Source organism: Macaca mulatta, chromosome 11, assembly GCF_049350105.2.
Source record: "Macaca mulatta isolate MMU2019108-1 chromosome 11, T2T-MMU8v2.0, whole genome shotgun sequence".
NCBI lineage: Eukaryota > Metazoa > Chordata > Mammalia > Primates > Cercopithecidae > Macaca > Macaca mulatta.
The window spans coordinates 139060896-139085798 of record NC_133416.1 but is presented as its reverse complement, the minus strand read 5'-3'; the positions used below and the strand labels follow the sequence as shown (position 1 = coordinate 139085798).

At 42.9% G+C, this 24903-nt stretch overlaps 1 protein-coding gene across 4 annotated transcripts in view; it reads right to left on the bottom strand.

Moving 5' to 3' along the window:
- SFSWAP (splicing factor SWAP) overlaps positions 1–16811 on the bottom strand; it is a 93467-nt gene extending 76656 nt beyond the window's left edge. For 2 of the 4 annotated variants that reach the window (XM_001105117.5, XM_015109713.3), the window contains exons 1-5: positions 16459–16811; positions 13684–13853; positions 12974–13105; positions 7476–7561; positions 1069–1294 (exon numbers count right to left, since the gene is read on the bottom strand). In XM_001105117.5, the coding sequence (XP_001105117.1) occupies positions 1069–1294; positions 7476–7561; positions 12974–13105; positions 13684–13853; positions 16459–16676 (832 nt within the window). In that variant the 5' untranslated portion in view covers positions 16677–16811. Of the gene's footprint in view, positions 1–1068; positions 1295–7475; positions 7562–12973; positions 13106–13683; positions 13854–14261; positions 14399–16458 lie in introns of all 4 variants that reach the window. The other 2 variants (XM_077955849.1, XM_015109714.3) reach the window with 2 other exon arrangements.
- Positions 16812–24903: the final 8092 nt, after the last annotated feature.

Below are 24903 nucleotides of genomic sequence, written 5' to 3'. Positions count from 1 at the left end.
CTCTGTATGCTTTTTTCTTTCTTTTTTTTTCTTTTTTAAAAAAGGGCAAAAATTGTACTAATTTATGAAAAGTAAAATAACAAACAGAAATAAACAACTACAACAAACCTGAAGATGAGATCTGCATTAAGATTTACACAACTGATTTGAAACTTATTTTAGCTGAAGAGAACAAAATTCAGTGGAAGGGCCAGGCACAGTGGCTCACGCCTATAATCCCAGCACTTTGGGAGGCTGAGGCGGACAGATCACCTGAGGTCAGGAGTTCGAGACCAGCCTGGCCAACATGGTGAAACCCTGTCTCCACTAAAAATACAAAAATTAGCTGGCCGTAGTGGCACGTGCCCACTATCCCAGCTACTCGGGAGGCTGAGGCATGAGAATTGCTTGAACCCAGGAGGCAGAGGTTGTAGTGAGCAAAGATCGCGCTCATGCCACTGCACTCCAACCTGGGCAAGAGTGAGACTCTGTCTCTAATTTAAAAAAAAAAAAAAATTCAATGGAAGATATGTGTGTGTGTGTGTATATATATACACACATATATGAACAGACTTGTCAAAATACCATCTTTATTCAAAATACAGCTAACTGGCTTTTGCAGTAAGAACTCTAAAAGAGAAACACTGTTATAAAAATAATAGCTTAAAATAGATAATCCAAGTAAAATTTTCACTTTTGTGGCCATGTATAGAGCTATACAGCCCTGAACACTATGGTACATGAATAATCCAAGAGAGGGTATAACTGTTTTCTCTCTGAAACGTTAAGTGGGTAAAATGAGGGCAAAAATTTCCCACCCAGATGATTATGTTCTGATAGCATCAATATTTAATTATATTTCATTTATCTATAAAATATTAACCAAGGATTTAATAAAGGTGCACCAGCAGGGATAATGATCACGCCTTAGCTGCAGGATTTCAGACACATTCTAGAAATTCAAGTCTGGCTTTCAACCATGCATCTGTAAGAATGTACATCTTCAAACTTTTCCCAGAACCACCCCCTGCCTGCCACCCCCACAACACAGGCCCAAAGTCTGGATGGAACAGATGCAGTGGGACCTACTTTTTTTCTCGTCACTTTTGTTTTCCGCCAGGATGGTGTAGCGTCCCTCTTTCATGGCTTTCTGGATGAACTTATAGTAGGGGTTGAGGTAGTGGTCGAAGCGCAGGAAGTCGAACTGGGAGTTCCGGGCCTGCTTGGCCTTCAGCATGATCTCAAACTGCGCTCCCTGCCTGCACACGAAGCTGGCCGTGCGCTCGATGATGGCGTGCATTTTAGCAGTTGGTGGCTACGGGAAAACACACATATTCACATTACCCATCTGTGCTCTTGTCCACCGGCCACATGATTTCATTAAAACAAAGAAATGACTCTAGCTTTACTGTCAATTTTAAGAGATACGAGACTTGAAGCTGGAAGAGCCAAGGCTGTTCAGACTCCTCATCTCCAAATCTCGTCAGGATTTTGCAGGGGAGAAAACTCGCCAGCTGAGGCAGGCCACTCCACGGTGGTACAGATCCATGGGAGGCAACCTCTTTTTGCACCAAGTCAACATTTTTCTATATATCAAGGGTCTTTAAGTTTGGTTCTATGATGGAATTCAGGGGGTTTGTGAATCCTTTGTGTATGCAAATTTTACATACGAACATTTTTCTAGGGAGAGGATACACATCCCATGGTTCTCAGTAATCAGAATCACCGCTCTTTCCTTTTTCTTAGCGGGGACTCGTTCTCACAGCTTGGAGGCTCCCTCTTAAAAAACAGCCCTCTCGACACCCAACAAAAGCCACAAGAGCACATACACCATGTCTTGTCTTCTGCTCCTGACCCCTTCTCCTCAGCCTCTGCACAGTTCCTGGCTCACTGCCATTCCCACTTAGAAGCAGTATCCCAAGCTGAAGACCACCTAGGTGTTGTCTGGCCAGAGCAGACGGGACACTCCAGACACTCCAGGTGAGTTTCTTCCCAGCATCAAAGCCCTCCCTCATCCTTTCATGTGCTGCTAAGGAGTCACTTTGACGACCCGACCCTCACGCTCTTAGCATTTCCTGCCCCCAAAAGGATCTTGTTAGACTAAAGGCTGAAAGCCACACGTCTAAAATACTTTTCATATCAACAAAGAGATTAACACTAGGAAATTACTTGCAAATAAAACTGGCAATTATTCTCATTAAAAATGGATGGTTAAGAATTCAGGGCTTCATCCTTCATAAAATATAAATGGCTTAGTTCTCTAATTTAATTTTTGAACTAATAACATCCTTCATACTTAAAAAGGATAAATGTCTACAATTAAAGTTATTCATTAATCCCCAAATAATTTAAATTCCATGTTAAAGGCCCATTGTGTGCATATGGATCATGACTTGGATTTTCAGTAGCTTTGGTTATTGATTGTTAAAACAAAATATTCCATAAACACATCAATAATTAATGATCACTTCATAACAACCACCCTTAAAGGAAAATATGATGTTCCCAGTTGAGGCTTTCTTTATTGACCAAATCAACCTGTTGATCTAAAATTTCTTAAAAGTCGGCCTATTTGTTATATAATATTACTACTACCATGGTTAAAAAGCAACGTGTAGGTTTTTACAAAAAAACAAAACATCTTATGAACATATTTCAAGGTTGGCTACCAACCCTGAATGAGATTAAAAAGTACCTGGTTTGGAAAAAGCCATTCTTTACTTTCTTTATTATGCAGACTTTAGGTAAATCATTTTCCATTTAAGAATATCATGATCATTCCTACTACACAATGAGATTTAAAAAATACAGTCAACATATAAATATGCATGTTACAATGGCCTGAGAAAAGGAAACTGTTTTTCGAATTTAAATCCAGTGGGGAAGGCTTCTGTTTAAGGAAGCTGACAGAGCTCCGGAAAGGGTCTAACACGTCCTCTCCCCCTCCCTGGAAATTCCATTAATGTGAATTTAAACTCCAGGGGAGGCATGGGAAACGGGAGACAGGTATCTACGGGTCAGAAAACCCACACAAATGTATGGTTTCCTAAGAGCTTTGGAAAAAGGTTGAGCTCAGACCCATCGGGGAACCAGGAAGGAGGTGGCATGACATGAAGACAGGGAAATTAGCAAGGAACCCCAGGGGCAGCAGGGCCAGCCCTCTCCTCACAGGATTAGGGGAGAAAAAAAATCAAATACCTGCTTTGCCCAGAGCCCTAAATAAGTATCAGATTGAGCCAAAATTCAAAGGCAAAAATACAAATACAGAAGTACGGCCAGGCCCGGTGGCTCACACCTGTAATCCCAGCACTTTGGGAGGCCGAGACGGGTGGATCATGAGGTCAGGAGATGGAGACCATCCTGGCTAACATGGTGAAACCCTGTCTCTACTAAAAACACAAAAAATTAGCCAGGCGTGGTGGCGGCGCCTGTAGTCCCAGCTACTCGGGAGGCTGAGGCAGGAGAATGGCATGAACCCGGGAGGTGGAGCTTGCAGTGAGCCGAGATTGCGCCATCGCCCTGCAGCCTGGGCAACACAGCAAGACTCCATCTCAAAACAAAAACAAAAACAAAACAAAAAACAAAAACAAATACAGAAGTACTAGCAGTAAATATAGGAAAATATTTTCAAACTCTTGCGAGTGGGAAAAGTCTTCCAACATAAGCTTTAAAATTCTGAAGCCATAAGGAATAGAGGAACATGTATCACTCTACACCTAAGTTCTGCACAGAGTCGCACAATCACTTACAAGACAGAGCGTGGGGAGAAAACAGCTGGAGGACACACTGGGGACCAAGAGTTACTGCTCATCAGACGTCAAGAGTCCTTACGAATCTGAGCAAAAGGCCAATCACTCCACAGCAGTTCAAGAATGAATCAACATTTTTCCCTCCCCACCCACCTTCCGTGACAATATAGTACCTAAATTATGATGAAATCACACTCTAATCTGCACAGATTTGATAAAGCTTAACTTCAGTGGTTCAGCGCTCTGCAGTCGGTCCCTTGGCTGGAACCCCAGGCCTTACTCTAACATATCTAACTTAGGGCAGTTACTCTTAACTTTCTAAACCTTAACATCTGGAAACAACTGTATCTGCTTCATAGAGTTATTTTTGTATTTTTATTTTTTTGAGACAGGATCTGGCTCTGTTGTCTAGGCTGGAGTGCAGCAGTACCATATCGGCTCACTATAACCTCCACCTCCAGGGCTCAAACCATCTTCCCACCTCGGCCTCCTGAGTAGCTGGGACTACAGGCATGTACCACCATGCCTGACTAATTTTTTTTATTTTTTGTAGAGGCGGAGTTTCACCATGTTGCCCAGACTGGCCTTGAACTCCTGGGCTCAAGCGATTCTCCCACTTTAGCCTCCCAAAGTGCTGGGATCACAGACATGAGCCACTGCACCCGGCCTGTAGAGTTACTTTGAGTATTCACTGAGAGATACGCCTAAAGAAGCACTTAGTACAGTGTCTGGTACACAGTAAGTGCTCCATAAAGGCTGGTTCTATGTTATTATTCATTAATGGAGTAAACGTTGCACATAACAGCAACTATCGAATCCTTCCCTGCTTTTCTTCTGTCCATAACATGTGTTGGAGCAAGCACATTTCCCTTGGAACCATGCCCTAACAGGTCTGGGACTACAGGCATGCGCCACCACACTGGCCTGTTATTTTTACTTGTTTATAGAGACGGGATCTCACTATGTTGCCCAGGCTAGTCTCGAACTCCTGGCCTCAAGTGATCCTCCCATCTTAGCCTCCCAAAGGGCTGGGATTACAGGTATGAGCCACTGTTCCCAGCCTGGGGTGCTGTAATTTCTAACTACTTCTTACTTTTCATCCAAAAGCCTCAAGGATCCTGTCATCATTAGGTTCTAAACCAAGTTAGTTCAAAAACCAAGAACCTCCTAAAGTACCTGCTGTTTTTCCCAATCACTCCAACCTCGTCATTGAGTCAAACCATGTCCTGCCCCTGAGGCAGCAATAGTCTACTTAACCACAATTCAACAATCCTGAGGCCTAGTCACCAAAACACCTTATAATTCAGACACTTCTGTTTTCTACATTTTCTCCACTAACATGGACACCACAGTGTATAATTTACACAATGAATTACTGCCAAAAAATCATAATAATTATGAGAATGAAATACTGACACTACCACAAAGTAAATGAAAGACGCAAATGAGAGACTCAATCAAGCCCTCAGTTTCCACACAGTCAAAACAACATTCAAGAGACCTTTTATAATATTAGAAGAAACTCTAATGATAAGATAGCAAGTTGCTACACACTAAGACTTACTTTGTTCTCCAATGAGTGACAAGTATGTTTGATCTGGCAGACTACCAAGAGCTTAGTGATGCTTAGTTTGGCTGAGAACACAAAGCTATTAAATATTTTAATAGGAATTAAGGCAACAAAATTCTATTGTACCTCTATATTTAAATTTGAATAAAATTTAAAAAATCTTTAACACTAAAAACAAAATTCCATATAGTCAACTTCACATAAACTTTTTAGCATTAAATATTAGATGCAGCACTTAGCATTTAATAAAAATGGAGTAACTGATTTTTAAAGCTTCATGTTAATGTGTCATGCATAATAAACATATTTCAGAACAAACAGAAATACGACATATACTAATACATGGAAAATATATTAATACAAGTCTCAGGATATCAAATCTTTGGGTAATTTTAGCTTTAACTATAGCAAAATCATCAATACTAGAAATGGAGAAACAAACAGATGTAGTAATATAGTTTGGATCTGTGTCCCCACCCAAATCTCCTGTTGAATTGTCATCCCCAATGTTGGAGGTGGGGCCTGGTGGGAGATGAATGGATCATGGGGTGGATCCTTCATGAGTAGTTTCGCACCATCTCCTCAGTGCTGCTCCCGTGATAGACAGTGAATGAGCTGTTGTGAGATCTGGTCATTTGAAAGCATGTAGCACCTCCCTGTCTCCCTCCTGCTCTGGACATGCTAAGACATGCCTGCTCCCTCCTCACCTTCCGCCATGAGTTAAAGCTTCCTGAGGCCTCCCCAGAAGCAGATGCTGCCCGGCTTCCTGTACAGTCTGCAGAACCGTGAGCCAATTAACCCTCTTCTTTATAAATTACCCAGTCTCAGGTATTTTTTTATAGCCATGCGAGAAATTACTACCAATACAAGTAGTAATTACACTAGGCAAAATCCAAAAAGTTATTTTACCCATATTTGCAAGAATAAAAGAGAGAGAGAGGATATGTAAATGAATAAGAGAAGAGAAGGAAAGTGTTGGAGGCACGAATTAAAAGGGCTATTTTTATATTGCCCTTCATCACATAATGAAGGGTAAGAACCATCAAATTCACGCTGAACTCAATGAGACTGGCAGCAAGTGATCGCAGTGGGAGGTGAGAGATGCTCTTTCTGTGCTGAGCTTTCCCGGCATCTACTGTGCAGGTGATTCAGGATGTGGGACACAAAAAGAATCGAGAATGCCTGCGTCTATGCCACTTGCAGTCCAGTTACAAAAATGTCCAAGAAAAAACTTCCTGCTAGGCACAAACACTTAAGATTCCTTCCCAAGTATACACACGCAGCAGAAAGATTTTCAACTTCCCTAGTAAACATATAAAAACCCCATAAAGCACGGTGACTGAAGATGGCATCATAGTTAAGACCACGGTTCCCAGTTGCCATTTAATAGCCAAATTCTTGACGTTCCTAAGTCTCAGTTTCTTCATCGGCACAAGAGGGAGAGTAAACAGCAGCTCACTTATAGGACTGTTAGCATTAAATAAGATTAATATGCAAAAAGCAGCTTAGCACGTGACTAGAATGTGGAACTCCCTCAATGAACATTCAGAAAAAAAGGAAAAATCCTGGTGTGGGCTTTAACACCTGTTATAACTTAATTTAATGTGACATAACTGAAATAGCAGGAAAGGTCAATGCTGAACAGACAGTAACCAGCTACAAAGCCCTCAGATGAGGAAAACCAGGGTAGAATTCCCCTTCATCAGTGGAAGGGCGGCCTGGGCCTGGAGATGCCACAGGGACCTAATCACAACACAGAAAACTGCCAAGAAAATGTAACGTGAAGTGCCCCCAAAAATCACACTTTAAAAAGCCAGAACAAAGCAACGTTACTGAAATCAATGCTGTCCTGAGCAAGAGTGCTTTTGCATCTATGTGTGGTTAACAGCCCACTCACCACTGATTCTGACTTGGGGATTCAACTATATGGCCGCTGAAACACACCCAAGTCCTCAAGTCCCTAATGCTCCAGTCTAGTTCAAATTTTGCTATAAGTCTTCCCTTTTCCTTTGAGGAAAATAAGTAGGGTGTGATCTTTTTACCCATTAACTCACAAACCATTTTAAAGCATTACATGCCTAAAAAGCAGCTGTAATCATCATTGAGCTTTCCCACAAGCAGGACTGAATCATGATAAATCATAATGACGACAACTAGTGCTCATGAAGGACACATACCAGCTCCACGTCAGATGGGACGCTCAATCCTAAGGGGGCAACGAAGGGCTCTTCATTTTCCTCTAAATTTTCAGCCTCATTTTTTTCTGCATAAAAAGAAAATTTAAAAATTCAGAACAATGCAGGGAGGAAGGCACCTGCAGCAAGACGGAAGCATGTGACTGGCTGTTCCTGCTTCTTTACCTTCTGTTTTACTTCTAGAAGCCAGTTTCAGCTTTCTCTTCTACCTACAACGCAAGTGAAACTCACTTTACAAAATTCCCAATGAGGCGGGGCGGGGGGTGGCAGGGGCGGTTGCGGCAGGGAGGTGTGGTGCAGCAGCAGGAGTGTGTCTAGGGTCAGACTGCACGGCATTCCCTTGGTATACACAGGGTTCTAGGACCCCTGCGGACACCAAAATCCACATGTGCGCGAATTCCGCTTTTGGTCCATTTGAACCCACATATACAAAGAAGCTGACCCTCCATATATGCGGGTCTCACATCCCTCAATCTGATCCCTGTATGGCTGAAAAAAATCCTCATATAAGCGGACCTATGCAGTTCAAACCTGTGTTGTTCAAGGGTAACTGTAGTTAAACTCCTGCCCTGCCACTTGTTAGCCCCAGGATTCTGCTGTTCTCTGTTTTGTCACAGGCTGTGAAGTCATCGCATCTACTCCCAGGGCCAAGTGGGGCTCAGGTGAGATAGCCCACCTGAACATCTCTACCATAATCTTCCGCACTTAGCAGATGCTCAGTCCATGTTCCTTTTCCCCTCCGCATCTCTTTCAGGTATGTAGGTAAGTATTTCATTGGTATCGCTAAGATTTTTCTCCAACTATTTCTGTGGATTCCTGACAGCATGACACAACACAAGGTAATCAATTCCTAGATAAATGATTTTCATCTTTGAATTGTAAACTACCTGGGTATAACTGTCAAGATTCCTCCACCCAAGCAAATTACCTCTTTCACAAATAATCAATTATTTTTCCATTTCTGTTTATTCATTAACCATTCACTTAACAAGTATTTGCCTACTACGTGGTAGACAAGGTACTACACATTATCTTTCTGTATTCTAAGGTACCTAAGTACATCTCAAAAACTCAGATGATTACCAGTTTAAAAAGACACACTGAAATGTACAAAAATACCACAGCAAACTTTAAAAAGCTAACTTTTTTAAGGATTTCAATGATCTATTGAGGTTCTTATTTAAAAACAGATGACATTAAAGAAGCAAACCTTAAATCTTCATGAAAATAAATGTTTCTTTCATACACAGTAAAGGCTCTTGAAGCAATCAATAATTTGCAAAGATCTCCTGTCAAGCCTCATTCTGTGAAACCAAGGAGGAATTTTAAGCAGGTTTCCTGGTATATAAAAACTTGGGTATTCTAGTCTGATCAGATACAAGTTGATTACAATCCCTATTAAGTTACAGTTATTTAACACTGTCCCATCCATTTCTGTTTGAGTCCCCTGTTCTTTCAAAAATCAGAGACAAAGCTGGGTGCAGTGGCTTACACCTGTAATCCCAGCACTCTGGGAGGCCGAGACAGGTAGATCACCTGAGGTCAGGAGTTCAAAACCAGGCTGGCCAACATGGTGAAACCCTGTCTCTACTAAAAATACAAAAAATTAGCCCGGCATGGTGGCACACACCTGTAATCCCAGCTACTTGGGAGGCTGAGGCAGAAGAACTGCTTGAACCCAGGAGGCAGAGGTTGCAGTGAGCTGAGACTGTACCACTGCACTCCAGCCTGGGCCACAGAGTGAGACTCTGTCTCAAAATTCAATCAATCGATCAATCAATCAATCAGAGATGAATGAGAGGGCAGAGATTTACTACTGCTTTTTAAAAAGCTCTCTGTAATTAGTAATCCTGTCATTCAGCTTCAGTAACCAAACGACACAGTAAGATTAGAAAATACCAGAAACACTGGTCTGCAGCGATTTTCTATTGGTAAAATGCCAAGCAGCAGATGTTTCCTCTTTCTCAAAATCTCTTTGGGAATGAGGCAGGAGTGTGTGTTTAAAAATGCAACTTTTTATATTCCAAGGTAGACTGCCTTAAAAAAAATAAGTAAGGCTGGGCACGATGGCTCATGCCTGTAATCCCAGAACTTGGGGAGGCCGAGACAGGTGGATCACTTGAGGTCAGGAGTTTGAGACCAGTCTGGCCAACATGGTGAAACCCTGTCTCTACTAAAAATAGAAAACTTAGCCAGGTGTGGTGGCAGGCGCCAGCAATTCCAGCTATTCGGGAGGCTAAGGCATAAGAATTGCTTGAACTCAGGAGGCAGAGGTTGCAGTGAGCTGAGATCGCACCACTGCACTCCAGCCTGGGTGACAGAGCGAGACTCTGACTCAAAAAAATAAAATAAAATAAATTTTAAAATACAACTTTTACTATATTTTCCTAAAATGAAAAAAACGATTAAAACATTGTCTAGGCAAAAAGCCTTTCCTTAATGTTAAGTTATTCACAAAAATAAAGGCATTTTAATTGAAATAGCCTTTTGGGATGGATGGGTTAAATAGATTTGTTCTATTCTTATATATACCTTTATTTACAAAAAAACCCAGCTTTAGTAGCATAAAATAAAAACCAACCATTGCAATAAAAACTCAGATTTAAATAAATTCAAATAATCTTTTGTTTAAAAAATAGATATATAGCAGTGAGGGCCTGTCCCCGCCCCATTATTCCCCTAAAAAAGAGGAAAAAAATGGATATAGAATAATGATGAAAAATTATGAACATCTAAAGGATAGAAACTTGACTGAAGGCCGGGCGCGGTGGCTCAAGCCTGTAATCCCAGCACTTTGGGAGGCCGAGACGGGCGGATCACGAGGTCAGGAGATCAAGACCATCCAGGCTAACACGGTGAAACCCCGTCTCTACTAAAAAAATACAAAAAATTAGCCGGGCGTGGTGGCGGGCGCCTGTAGTCCCAGCTACTCGGGAGGCTGAGGCAGGAGAATGGCGTAAACCCGGGAGGCGGAGCTTGCAGTGAGCTGAGATCCGGCCACTGTACTCCAGCCTGGGTGACAGAGCGAGACTCCGTCTCAAAAAAAAAAAAAAAAAAAAAAAAAAGAAACTTGACTGAAAATAGTAAAGATGGCAGAGATGGAGGCACCATCAACTGCTTTTGGCTAGTATCACAAGGCTTTAAAATACTAACAAACAATACAATAGAGTAATTTTGAAAATCAAGACATAGGTAGACATATTGACGGCTCAGGAAAAAAAAATTATTTTAACAGAATGTGACACTCAATGTGGCTGTTAGTGGTATTGGATTCTATCACAATATGCACGTGTGTGTGTGTGTGTGTTAGGTGTTTCACTTATATTAATGCAAGTTAAACATAAAACGTCAAGCTCTAAGTTTTCTGTGGGCCCAATTTCCATTAAGGAAATTAATCAGCATATAAGGTAATGTTCTGAGAACATGATTACAGAAAGAAAAGAAGTAACACTGTAAAATACTAAAGAGAATTTTATCTTAAGGGGAAAGCAAACTAATACTCAGAAGATAAACTAAGTCATGCTGAAGTTCTCAAAATTCAGTAATTGTAACAAACTGAACACCATTTAGCCCAATAATTACACTGAGACAACGGTCCACCAGTGAGAACCGGGGCTGACAAACTCTATAAAATGCCAGACAGTATCAATAAATATTTTTGGTTTTGTGGGCCATATGGTCTGTTTCATTTCTTCAACTCTGCTGTTGAAGTGCGAAAGTGGCAACAGACAATATGTAAACAAATGAGCACTGCTGTGTTCCAGTAAAACTCTGTTATTTTCTTTCCAATATTTTAGATCTGTGGTTGGTTGAATCCACAGATGTGGACCCGATAAGCTGACTGTATTTCAACTCTTTATTTGTGAAGTGGTTATAGTATCTATTCTTTCCTTCTGATAAAAACACCACAGATAGAAAGTCGAACTCATGTGTGTCGCTTAGAGATAAGACAACAAAATCACAACTATCCAGAACCCTAGGAAGGAGGGCTTATGCTGGATAAATAAATGGGTGTTTACTTTTTAGACCTGATAGAACATTTCCAGTGCATTGTAACTTCTGAGGGATGGGTAGGTTTGAAAGTTAATGCAAAAAGTCTTAAGTACCTTAACTAGCCTTTAACTTGGTATAATTACAATTACACTTGAAAGTTTCTCTAAAAGCTCATAAAATAGAGCTGTGCAACAGTAATTCTTGTGCCCACGAAGTAAGGAGCAGGACTAAAGGCAGGGCAAAAGGAAAGCCTGTGTGCGTTTGCCCCACATTCTATCATTCCATTACGACCGCAGCCCTTGGAGAGTGCCGACGGGTAGAACCCTGGTGCAGTCACAGCACGGAGTGGCAGACATCATTTTGCTTTAATACTAAAATGCTGTAATTGCTTCACACTTGTTAAAAGATGTGTTACTTCGCTGGACGTGGTGGCTCACGCCTGTAATCCCAGTGCTTTGGAGGCGAAGGCAGTAGGATCACTTGAGCTCAGGAGTTTGAGACTAGCTTGGGCAACACAGTGAGACCCCATCTCTTTTTAAAAATTATTGTGTATTTTATAATAAAAAAATTTAAAAAGATAACAAAAAAGTGTTACTGAAGGAGAAACCAATGAAGTTCCGAATAACAGATTAAATTAGCTCTAAAACTGAATCTCCATTTGATGTAATTCCACTTTACTAAACATTTGAGTCAGTTTCTAAGTTAACATTCTCCTTCTTTTTAAACAGAACATCCTGAATATAGTGATCCGTCTTTAATGTGTCAGGTTCATGTTACCATTATTGGTAACTAATGACTGACCATGATGCAGTGCTGTGGTAGTGGAGCTCTCAACGCTTACTGAAGTGATTAAGGATATTTGTGTCTACACCACATGAGCCCAGGTTTTTCAGCAGCACTATTTTTTATATCCAAAGTTTTCCATGTTAATCCAGAAAAGCATAAATTCCAAATCTTTAATTTAAAGTACTGTGATAAGCATATGCCCTAGGTGGCACCAAGGCTACCAGAGAGCTGTGTTGTTCTCTGGGGAGTAGTAACTCACTCACTGTGTCCTTCCACTGGGCATGTGTCACTGTCTCAGTTGTGCAGGGATATGGAGAAGCAGATTGGTGAGAGGGCGGTGAGGTTAATGTATCCCAGCTCACACCTATTCTTTCACTGCCTCAAGAATGAATCCCTGAGGATATTAATGAACACGTTAACAATCTAGAAACAAATAATCTGGAGCGAGTAATTCTGTTACCCGAATCAATGAGAAATAAATGATCCAATGCATCCACTTTCCACCTCCACTAATCATTCCTGTTCTAGTTTTTAACTTTGTTTTACCAAAAGCAGGAATACCACTTCCTCCCGTTTTCCCCTGTGGTCACAGTGGTGTTATCATGAGTCCAGAGATGTGTTCTGCAGACTTGACCATGGTGCATGCAGCCTGTGTGTACACAGGTAGCCCCACACCAGCAGTCCAGGCAGTTCCCGCTCACCTCTCTGTTTCGAAGGCTCCTCCTCCTCCGTCGGCTCTGACGGGTCATAATAGTCGCTACCGTAAGTGAACCCCACGGCATTGTAGCTCCCATCCTCTGCTAGTGCTTCACTCAATCGCTTGTATTCTTCCTCTTGAATAAAAATGAGAATTTTATCAACAAAAATAGAAAATTACTGAGAAAAACTTTTATTTCTAAAGTTGTAGCTATCAGTAAAGCATACAACATACTTTTTTCAACCTCCTTTTGAGGTAAAATAGTTTTTAAAATTCACACTTTATATCTATCAATATGTACTTTTGTCAGTACATGTTTACCCACAGACAGCTGAATACACGTCTTTTGTGGAAAATTTCTTCCTGCTGAGAAAATCTTGGGATTAAGAACTGTATTAAAGATTGTTACGGCAAAGACAAGAACATCAATTTTATTTATACGATACTGTTAAAGAAGAACAGTTAAAGAGTTTGGTTTTTGTTTTTTTCAAATCCCAGTCTGCCCTCAAAAGCTGGGAAAATTCTTTGTGGCTCTATTTATAAACTATCCTGAGGTCCTCTCAGAACGCAAAGACTCCTGTTTTTCCAATCCACTGGGTACTGTCAAGATAATATCAGAAAGAGTGAGTATAAAAAAATGAATGGGAGTAAATTTTTAAATACTTAAAAATTTTAAAAAGTTTGTTGCTGAAGTAAGTTTGTCTTGAGCAGTACCTTGCCTTGCCTCCTCCTCAAGCAAGTCCGTATGCAAGGCTAAATACCTCTCTTCATCACACAGGGCCTCTATTCGCGCCTCCTCTTCAGACAGCTGATAATCTCTGTTCCACGTGGAATACTCAGCATCGTACTCAGAAAGGTCATGCAGGTGACCACGTCCATCATATCTGTAATGTGAACAAACTGGTCAATAAAAGGAAATTAACGTCTAGACTGGCGTGTGTGTGTGTTTTTTATATATATATATACACACATACTTACCGATTAAAATAAATAAAAATATTAAAACAAGTATAAAAACTCTTCCCAGGTTTACATTTAATTTGGATAGTCATATCTCACCTACTTTTAAACTCAAGTTATCTTAACAAAGTCTAAATTCCTTTCCACAGTAAGATAACATTTATAACTAAAGGCAAACAATCCATTATTAGGAAAAATGGTATCCACTTCACTGGCAGTTCTTACCATTATGGTTTGGTCAACCATTCAATGCCACTTGCAAAAAATTATTATTTTTTTCTGAAAAGTTAAATATCATAGCTTACATTCACACAAACCAAATACATAAATACCTATCCGTAAGAACCAAACGGTCGAAATTTCCTCGCTTCTTTCTGCTAGTCCCGAACTCTCAGGAGAGATCTTCACCAAAGAAACTTGCGTCCATTGGAGGTAAAATCTTGGCTAGGCTCGCCCCCTAGCCACTTGGCTGAGGAAATAAGTGCTGGGTTATGTGATAGAGAGACACACATACATCGGAACAGTGACATATACATGCAGTTTAAGGAGGTTCACTGGCAACAGAGCAAAACTATTAGAAGATACGGTATCAATATTTCCTTCTGAACTTTATACCCGCAGGAAGTAACATACATGAAGACACTTCCATGTTTCTCTTGCATGGACCAATCAGTAATTTAGCCAAACAATGGGAGCACTTTCTGCTATGCTTTTAACATAAACGATCCAATGAGGATGCTGTCAACGTGTAAAACTGTCAGATAATAAATGAGTGAGTTAGTGAACTTTACTTAAAACACTCAGATTTAGGGTTTCAAAAACAAACAGAGAAACAAACAAAAGTCTGCTTATTTTTTAAATGCTGACTTTTGTAATGGGAACCAAAAATATTAATGTAGACCAAAAAAGACATTTACAAGAAAAAGGCCCAAAATTCCAGGGTAGTCAAGTTACTGCATTTTATTAAATTTCAAAATTAATTGGACTTTGATGTAAACCTCCTTAACTTACAAATGTAGATTATTATTAAAAATACTATACATGTACATGTGCGGCGTTTGCTCCCCACCAGTTTTGGAAGACCTAACTCAAATCATGTACAGAATGATAGGAAAACTGTACAAAGAGCTCAGACTTCATTGCTTACCAAACTTTAATGATAAATATCACAAGTGACACTTTGGAAAAGCAAGCCTGATAACTCAGGTGACACATTCAATATAAACCATGGTGTGAAGGCACAGCAGGCTTGAGCGGAGCACGGAGCCATCAGATCCAGGCATGATCTGATTCCGCAGCCCTCCCTTCACCAGTTCTTGTTTTCTAGCTCTAATTCCAAGTGGAAACGTCAGGGATGGAAAAAGGCCTATTTGGTCATAAATGTGTCCATTCTGGCCAGCTCAGAGGTCATCCCTACGGTCATGATCCAGGGCTTTGAAGAATCCAGTTTTAATGGTCTCAAACGATGGGCTTTCTTCACGTGGAGAGACTATTCCACAGTTTAATGGTTGGTCATGGTTAGCTTTTCAGTCCGGGCCCCAGAAGTAGCCGAACAGGCAAAAAAGAAAAAATACCACCCCACAACAACCCCAAAACCCAGAGACGAGGGGAAGAGGGACTGAAAAAATGGGAAGAGGGGAGCAAACCACCTACATCATGTAACGTTATCCTTTTCAAATCAAACGCCTTTAGAAATCCCTAATCCCAGGCCCCCACTGCCCATAATGGCTAGACACCCTCGAGTGACGACCTAAAGCAGGTTTGATTTGAAAAGAAACAACACATCTATATCCCAGCTCCACCCTTCGGTTTTAAGAGACAGTGAAACCAGCCCTAAGAACACTATCTCTTCCAAGGGCAAGGCCAGGGTCCGCACGAAGTCAACTGGCCGCCAACTGACAGGCAACTTCGCTCACTACCTCAATCTGTCGAACTCGTCGGATTATCACCAGGAAGTCAAACGTCATGCCGTTAAAGTACCGGCGCTCCACTGAGGGCGCTGGGGTCGTAACAGGTTAAGGCTAACTCACAGGGTCCAAAAGAGACTTCTAGCCACGGTCTCAGTGAGCGGCGGTTCGGAAGAATAAAGGCACGCCTCCCAGGCTACCCTCCCAGTACACCGAGCAGTGGGAGCGCGGCGAGTAGAAAAGCAGCGCGCGACCCCATGGCATCGCCGGGCGGCAGGCCCAGGTGCGCTCAGAAGCAGACCCTGGGCACTGGCAGCTTTCACCGCGCGGAATCGCCAACTGCAGCCCAGCGACAGGGTGAGGGGTCAAGGGGGCTGCGGGACCAAAGACGATCCCTCCGGAGACGGACGCGGCACGCAATTCCAGCCAGCGCCTTAGGGCAGGTTTCACCGTCCCCCTCCCCACCAGAACACCAGCAGGAGGTGGGGACAGGGGAGGGGGTGTCCCCCAGATCCCCGCTGGCTCCAGAAAACCCTCTGCAGTCCTTGCAGTCAAGTCAACATCAGACGAGATCAAGCGGGTGAGGGAAGGGGAGGATCGACGGGTGGGGGGAGGAACCGACCTGTCGATGAGGATCTTGTGGTCCCCCATCCAGGGGATGAGGTGCTGTCCCTGTTCCTGAGCCAGGGCCCGCTCGTCGTCCCGGAACAGCTTGCAGGCATAGCCGAAAACCAAGAGCTCCACTCGGCTGCCCCCACCGCCGGCACCGCCTGGCCCGGCCTCCTCCTTCGCGCCACTTTTCCTCTCGGGTTTGGCGCGGCCCCCGCCCGCGCCGTACATGACAGCGTCCCCGGCGTCCAGGCTGGTCCTCTTCTGTGCCGCGCGACGTCCCTGATACCTCCACTTGGCCTACCCCTTCAGTCAAATGCCCCGCATCCCGGACCCAACCTCAACACCGCCGCCATAGCGGGCCACAAAATGGTGGAGGGGCAGCTTCCGGCAGGAGGGCCCGCATTTCCGGCGAGCGGACAGGCAGATTCGTCATGGCTCAAAGCTCTTTTAGCCGCTAGGAAATATTTTGGCGTTAATTTTCGCATTCAGATGCGCCGCCACAATAGGTGCTGCTGTATTCAGTGCAAAGTGCAATTTTAATGTTCGTTTTATCGGGCAGCCGTCAGGTGAGTGACGAAAGCGCGGCGTGGGATCGCGCGCCGGCTTCCGCTGCGGCCAGTCTGGCGGCGACGGAGTCGGAGGGAGGGGCCTTGCGCGCTCTAGGCCTTGGGCGAGTCCTTGTGGGTGGCCCTGCAGCGGGTGTGGAGGCCTCGGGTCCACCCCGGGCCGCCGCGCCCCTCACCGTGTCCGGGTCGCTGGGGCCATGCGTGCTCTGCCCAGGGCGGCGATGTCCTTTTCCTTGGCCCCCTTCTTCATCCCTAGGGGGACTTGGCCCCCCACCCGCCCACCTTTGAAGGTTTCCGAGGCAGCAGAGGCCCCTGCGCCGCAAATCACACGCAGGTGGCGAGATTTCGGAGACCTGAGACCCTTGTCGAGGGGAGGTGGTCTGGCGGGTCTGGAGACTGGCCACCCTGATGCGGTGCGATTTTGCTTGGTGTGTTTCCTCCTGGGCCGCAGTTTTTCCATCGGTGGTTCCATTAGGATCTTTCGGTCCCTTTTAGCTCAGTAATTTCAGGTCAAAGGGGCTGGAGTGCAAAATCTTAGGATGGGATATCCCCATGTTTGCCCTTGACTGGAAAACGATGACAGATAATCCCCTTTCTGGGCCTCAGATCCCCTTTCCATAAAAATGGCATCTTTCTACTAGTGATGTTGAAATGAGATAATGTGTATGAACCTTAACTGACTTTTGGAAATTAAGAAACAGGCAGTTCCCACCAAAAGTCTTTTGTTGTGGTTTCCCCTGACTGGGTCATGCTTCTGTGTTTTCATTTGTCAGGCTCCTCACCCAAGTTTAACTCAGTCATCCATCTCTCCACCTGGGCTTTTGTGTCTATGTTGTCTGGAGTTTCCCCTCCCTCGTGGCTGACTTGTGCCTTCCGATTTGTCTGTGTACCACTCATCACCACCTTAGGTTACATCCTGTGTTCAGCATCCCACTAGAATTAGCTTTAAGAGATCAGGGACATTGTTGGGGGTCACCTTAGCATCCTCAGTGCCTAGAATGGTGCTTGGCACGCTGTGAGCCAAATACCATTTAATACCTGTAGAATGAGCTTTGCCAGCAGCTAAGCATGCATGGCCAGGCCATCGTCTTCTATCTGACTCTACAAGACTGCTCTGCCACTGCTGAGGAATATGTACGTGTCATGGTTACTTGGTAAAAACACTGTTGGTTGCCCCCAGGCATATACTAGTTTGTTGGGGTGCTGGGCTCCCTTCAAGCTTTCCCTTGGATTTAGGTGTGGGGTGCTAAAGCGAATAAGGAGGCCATTAGCTTGAGATCAACTCTGTAGCACCAGCTCCTATGCAAGCAAACCAAAACCCAATCACGTAATTTCTGTGCTTTCATGTTGGGTCTATAAAAGCTTGCTGTTCATGCTGCTGAGTGGAACTCTGAACCTCTTCTGTTTCTGCATGCTGCCTGGTTCGTGAATTGTTTTTTTGCTCAAATAAACTTGAATTGGTTTTCTGTAAAGTTTTTCTTTTAACAGTTCTGGTGTCAGAAATGGGGTCTGAAGGCCCCCGCATCCCCTCAATCATGACCTCTGGGAACAGTGACTAAACGGATGTAGGTGCTTCATTGCGCAGGACAGTTTTCTGGATAGCCTTGGGCCTACCCAGTTCTCCCTCCTTTTCCTTCGTAGTTTTCAAGAGTAACTGCATAACATGCTGGGATGCAACATCCTGAGATAGGGAGGGACTGGCCGAAGTAGCCCAGGCTCTGTTCCAGTTCTCCCCTGGAAATAGAAGGTCCTTCAGCACTTTAGCCCAGTGATTCATGTGAACACGCGGTGTGTAATCTGGGTGGGCCGCTCTTTGCGATCTCTTATCTGTGGTGTGAGTGAGGAATGTGCAGTGGAGACTTCATCCACCTGGGTAACTTTCTGAGCTTTGGGGGATTGACTCACAGTGAGTCCTAGCCTTCGTCCCTACCACTTGTCTATAGGTACGAAATGCACTGCGTGTAAATTGTTGCTTATGATAATTCAGAACAGGCTGGTAACCAGTGCCCAGTGGGTCTGCTTCACATGCTGAGCTGTTAGTGCTCACAGCTTCTCACTGCACATTTGGAAGCTGCCACTTGTAGGCCCTGCTTGGATACAAACTACAACTTGTGTCAAATTCTTAAAGTTTATTTGAGCATTTTTTATCTGAGCTGGGTCCAGAAGTTACGACAGAAACTGGGACTGGATCCAGTACAAGGCCTATGGGAACAGGACTGAGTCCAGTAGGAGGCTTATGGTTGGAAAGGGTATGAGAATACATGGAATGATGCCTTCATTTGGATCCAAGGAGTCTGAAACTCCTTCACCTGGAACTCCAGCCAGTTTCATATGTAAGAAACTATCAACCCAGAGTCTGCACTTTTGCAGAGAAATGGGTGAACCTACCAAAGGTTATCTAAGAGTTAGCAGTGGTCAAAGTGAGGAAGTTTTAACCTAGATAAAATTGTTCACTTGCAAGGCATTAGAAAAGAAAGGATCTTTGCAGGACTAGGTCTGAAAGGAATAAAATAAAATATTAAGAAAAAAAGGATAAAAAGCAGCTCAGAAACAACAGGGTGTATTTTGATTGACATGCAGAGACTTCTAAAAGGTTAAATGAACCAAAAATTGCCTTTCTAAGTGACTTCTTACAAAAAGCAAATGAAAAACTTAAGCAGCTAATTTATGAGAAAAAACTTGTATTTTGGTGGATTGAACTCACTGTGCATTCTGTCTTTCTATCCTTCTCTGCCTACTCAGAATCTCCTAACTTCTTATCTCAGTTACCTTCCTACCCCAAAGACAAAAAGAAAGCCAAACAAATGCCTTATATAGTTAGGCCCTCAGATCAATAAGTCTGCTTCTTTAATTACTGTTATGCCTTGTTCAGAAATCTTTTGAGTTCAGAGCAATAGTGAAAGGTTTCAAAGGAAAGCCCCCAGAAATTTTCTCAGAGGTAAAAAATTCTCATGGAGTACATGATCCATGATTCCTTGATCTTTCCCAATTTATTCATATGATATTGGGACTGGTGATACTTGTAAATGGATGGCTGAGGCCAGATGGGAGGTACTTGAAAAAGATATCAAAGATCTAACCGTTTGGTCTTTCAGGGATGGACTAAAAAATGGCTAGGGAAATCTCATATGTCAAAGTAAAGAGATCACAAGATCTTAAATTTGGAAAGGAGAACTTTATTTTTGAGAAGGGTTGCAACCCACAGCCTGGGAAGCAGACCCTCTGGCTGGGACAGAAAGGAGGCACTTTGAAGGAAGAAGGGTGGGACAGGAGTTTTATGATAAACAGGTTGGCTAAACATACATATTTAACAGGTTATAGGAGGAGGTGTGAATATTCGTGAAAGGGGCTTGTGAGGATGTGTGGCAAGTGAACATTTATGTTACATGGTCCCACGTTCACTTCAGGGTGGAGACTTTACATTAAAATCTAATAAAATTAGTCTGTGTATGTCAAAAGGTAAAATTTAGGATTGTTTGAGCCTGGAAGGTCGAGGCTGCAGTGAGCTGTGATTATGCCACTGCACTCTAGCCTGGGTGACAAAGCAAGACCCTGTGAAGACCTTGTCTTAAAAAAAAAAAAAAAACAGGTAAATAAATAAGATTAAAGAACTGTAAAAACCTAAGAATCAACATGCAAATGTGTGTTTTGTAAAATTATTTTAAGTTGCCATATAATAATTGTACGTATTTATGAGTACAGTGTGATATTTCCATTGCATGTATACAGTGTGTAATGATCAAATCAGGATAATTAGCTTATCTATTGCCTCAAACATTTATCATTTCTTTGTGCTGAGAACATTCAAAATGTGCTCGTTTAGCTATTTGAAATATACTATAAATTGTTAATTATAGTCACCCTGCAATGCTATGGAACACTAGACTCATCCCTCCTAACTAGATGTACTTTTGTATTTGTTTGTTTGTTTGTTTGTTTATTTGAGACAGAGTCTCGCTCTGTCGCCCAGGCTGGAGTGCAGTGGCACCATCTCGACTCACTGCAACCTCTGCCTCCCGGCTTCAAGCGATTCTCCCGCCTCAACCTCCCGAGTAGCTGGGGCTACAGGTGCGCACCACCATGCCCGGCTAATTATTGTATTTTTAGTAGAGGTGGGGTTTCACCATGTTGGCCAGGATGGTCTTGTTCTTTTGACCTCGTGATCTGGCTGCCTTAGCCTCCCAAAGTGCTGGGATTACAGGTGTGAGCCACCGCGCCTGGCTGAATACTTTTGTATTTGTTAATCAACCTTTGGCTATGCCCCCTTCTCCTGACACTTCCCAGCCACTAGTAACCATTATTTTACTCTCTACTTTTATAAGATCAACTTTTTTAGCCTCCACATATGTGTGAGAACATACAATATTTATCTTTCTGTGCCTGACTTATTTCTCTTAATGACCTCCAAGGTCGTCCATGTTGCTGGTATGACAGAACTTTCTTTCTTTCTTCTTTTTTTTTTAGATAGAGTTTCACTCTTGTTGCCCAGGCTGGAGTGCAGTGATGCGATATCGGCTCACCGCAACCTCTGCCTCCTGGCAACTCCGCTTCCCGGGTTCAAGCGATTCTCCTGCCTCAGCCTCCCGAGGAGCTGAGATTATAGGCATAAGCCACCACGCCTGGCTAATTTTGTATTTTTAGTAGAGATAGGGTTCTCCAGGTTGGTCAGGCTGGTCTTGAACTCCTGACCTCAGGTGATCCACCTGCCTCGGCCTCCCAAAGTGCTGAGATTACAGGTGTGAGCCACCACACCCAGCCCAGAACTTTATTCCTTTTTTGTGGCTAAATGGAATTCCATTGTGTATATATACACCACATGTTCTTTATCCATTCACTTGTTGATGGAGAATTTTATGCTGGAGAATGTTCCATGTACTGATGAAAAGAAAATGTAATCTTCAGCTGTTAGATGAAAGATTCTATAAATGTCTGTTAGGTCCATTTGGCATAAAGCATAGTTTAAATCTAATGTTTCTTTGTTATTTTCTGTCTAAATGACTTGTCCAGTGCTATGAGTCGGGTGTTGAAGTCCCCAACTGTTACTGTATTGGAGTCCATCTCTCCCTTTAGATCTGATAATACTTGGTATTTATGTATCTGGATGCTTTAGTGTTGCGTACATATATATTTATTATATCCTCTTGCTGAATTGATCCTTTTATTATAACATAATGACCTTTTCTCTTTTTACAATTTTTGCTTTAGAGCCTGTTTTATCTGATATAAATACAGCTAATCCTGCTTGCTTTTGATTTTCATTTGCATGGAATATCTTCTTCTATCCCTTCACTTTCAGTCTTTATGTGTCTTTATGGGTGTAGTAAATTTCTCGTTGGTAGCGTATAGTTTTGTCATTTAAAAAAAAATCCTTTCAGCCAGTCTATGTATTTTTAGTGGGAGAATTTAACCTGTTTTAATTCAAGGTTATTATTAATATGTGAGGACTTATTTCTATCATTTTTTGACTGTTTTCTTGCTGTTTTATATATCCTTTGTGCCTTTTTTCCTTGCTTATTGTTTATTATTTTGGTGTGGTGTATTTCTATAGTAGCAAGTTTTTATTCTTTCTTTTTTTTTTGAGACAGGGTCTCACTCTGTTGCCCAGGCTGAGTATAGTGTCATGCCCATGGCTCACTGCAGCCTCAACTTCTCAGGCTCAAATGAATCTCCTCTCTCAGCCTCCTGCGTAGCTGGGACCACAGGCATGCACCACCACACCTGGCTAATTTTGTATTTTTTGTAGAGATGGGATTTCACCATGTTGCCCAGGATGCTCTCAAACTACTGGGCTCAAGCAATTTGCCTTCCTCGGCCTCCCAAAGTGCTGAGACTACAGGTGTGAACCACCCTACCCAACCAAGTTTTTCTTCTTTTGTGTTTCTCCTTTGCGTATCTGGTCTACCAGCGAGTTTTATACCTTTGCATGTTTTCACAATAGTGACGATTATCTTTTCACTTCCAGATGTAGGACTCCCTCAATCATTTCTTATAAAGCTGTTCTAGTGGTAATGCATTTCCTCAGTTTTTGCTTGTCTGCAAAAGACTTTATTTCTCTCTCATTCCTGAAGGATAGCTTTGCTGGATATAGTATTGTTAGTTGACAAGTTTTTTTTCTTTCTGCACTTTAAATATATCATCCTGTTCTCTGGATCCGGCCTGTAAGACTTCTGCAGAGAAACCTGCTGTTAGTCTAGTGGGGATTCCCTTATATGTGACTTGATGCTTTTCTCTTGATGTTTTTATTTTTATTTATTCATTTTATTTTATTTATTCTTTTGAGACAGGGTTTCACTCTGTCACCCAGGCTGGAGGTGATCTCAGCTCACTGCAGCCTTGACCTCCCAGGCTCAGGTGATCCTCTGACCTCAGCTTCTTGAGTAGCTGGGATTGCAGGCACATGCCACAGTGCCCCGCTAATTCTGTGTGTGTGTGTGTATTATTATTATTATTATTTTGGTAGAGATGAGGATTCACCATGTTGCCCAGGCTGGTCTTGAACTTCTGGGCTCATATGATCCACCTGCCTTGTCCTCCCAAAGTGATAGGATTACAGGCGTGAGGCACCGTGTAATAGTGTCCCATGTCTTACAGGTTTTTAAATATTTTTCATTCTTCTTTTTTTTTTCCTCTGCTAGATAATTTCAAATGACCTATCTTCATAGTCAGAAATTCTTTCTTCTGCTTGATCAGGTCTGCTGTTGAAGCTTTCTATTGTGTTTTTATTGTATTCATTGAATTCATCAGCTGCTGAATTTCTGTTCAGTTGGGGTTTTTTTCTATGATTTCTATCACTTTCTGGAATTTCTTGTTCATATCCTGAATTGTTTTCCTGATTTTGGTGGATTGTCTATCTATATTTTCTTGTATATTGTTGAGTTTCCTTCAGATCATTATTTTGAATTCCTTTTCTAGCAATTTGTTGATTTTCTTTTCATTTTGGTCTGCTGCTAGAGAGTTATTAGATCCCTTTGGTTGTGTCATACTTCCTTGCTTTTTCATGTTTCTCATGCCCCTGCATTGATGTCTGTGCATCTGGTGGAAAAACCACCTCCTCCAAATTTTGAGAGTGCCTTGCATAGAGAAAGACTTTCACATGTAGTTGGGTTGGTTTAAACGTGCTGGTTAAAAAGGATGTGGTGACTCTGTTTCCAGATAAGTGCAGTGATATAGTCCCCACTCAGCTTCTTCAGCTGTGTTGAATGCCAGCAGTAACTGTAGGTGCCTCAGTTGTCTAGGCTGTAAAGTTTGTGGTAGCAGTGGTGCCAGCATAGGCTGTTAATGTCCTTGGTATCAAAGGCTTTTGGAGTCCTCCTATTCCTGTTTTCCCCACAATAGGGGACTCAGGTCAGGGCATCTCTCTTGATGTCAGTCTGACATGGCCTGTAAGCAGCTCCAGTGGTGCTGGGTTCCAGGTGTAGATGCTTGCAGCAGCTGTGAATCCAGGGTCCTAGGCTTAGGGTCTCACAAGCCTATTATGGCACGTGGGTTTTGGTGTCTAGGTTCATTCTTTGTGGCAGGGTTGGATGTTGGTTGCCAATAGATCTGTGACTCTGAGCCACTCCCTAGCAGCTCCGGCCTGGGGCCTGGGTTGTAGCTGTGATTCTACCCCTGGGAGACAGGGCACAGCACTGGCCCAACTCTGGGGAAGAAGGCTTGTCCTGGGGGTTTGGGCCTCAGGATCAGGGCATGACTGCAATTCGATAACCTCAGCCAATAAGGCTCAGTGGTAACTTGGGTCCCAGGGGATGAGGCACTAGGTGGTAGTGACTCTAGACTCTGGGATGGTGAGGCTTGGCAGTACCCCAGACTCTGGGAGGCCAGGTGCAGAGGTGGCAAGGATGGTAGTATAAGGTTGTCATTTGGGCCCTTGAGGGGTAGGGAATAGCACA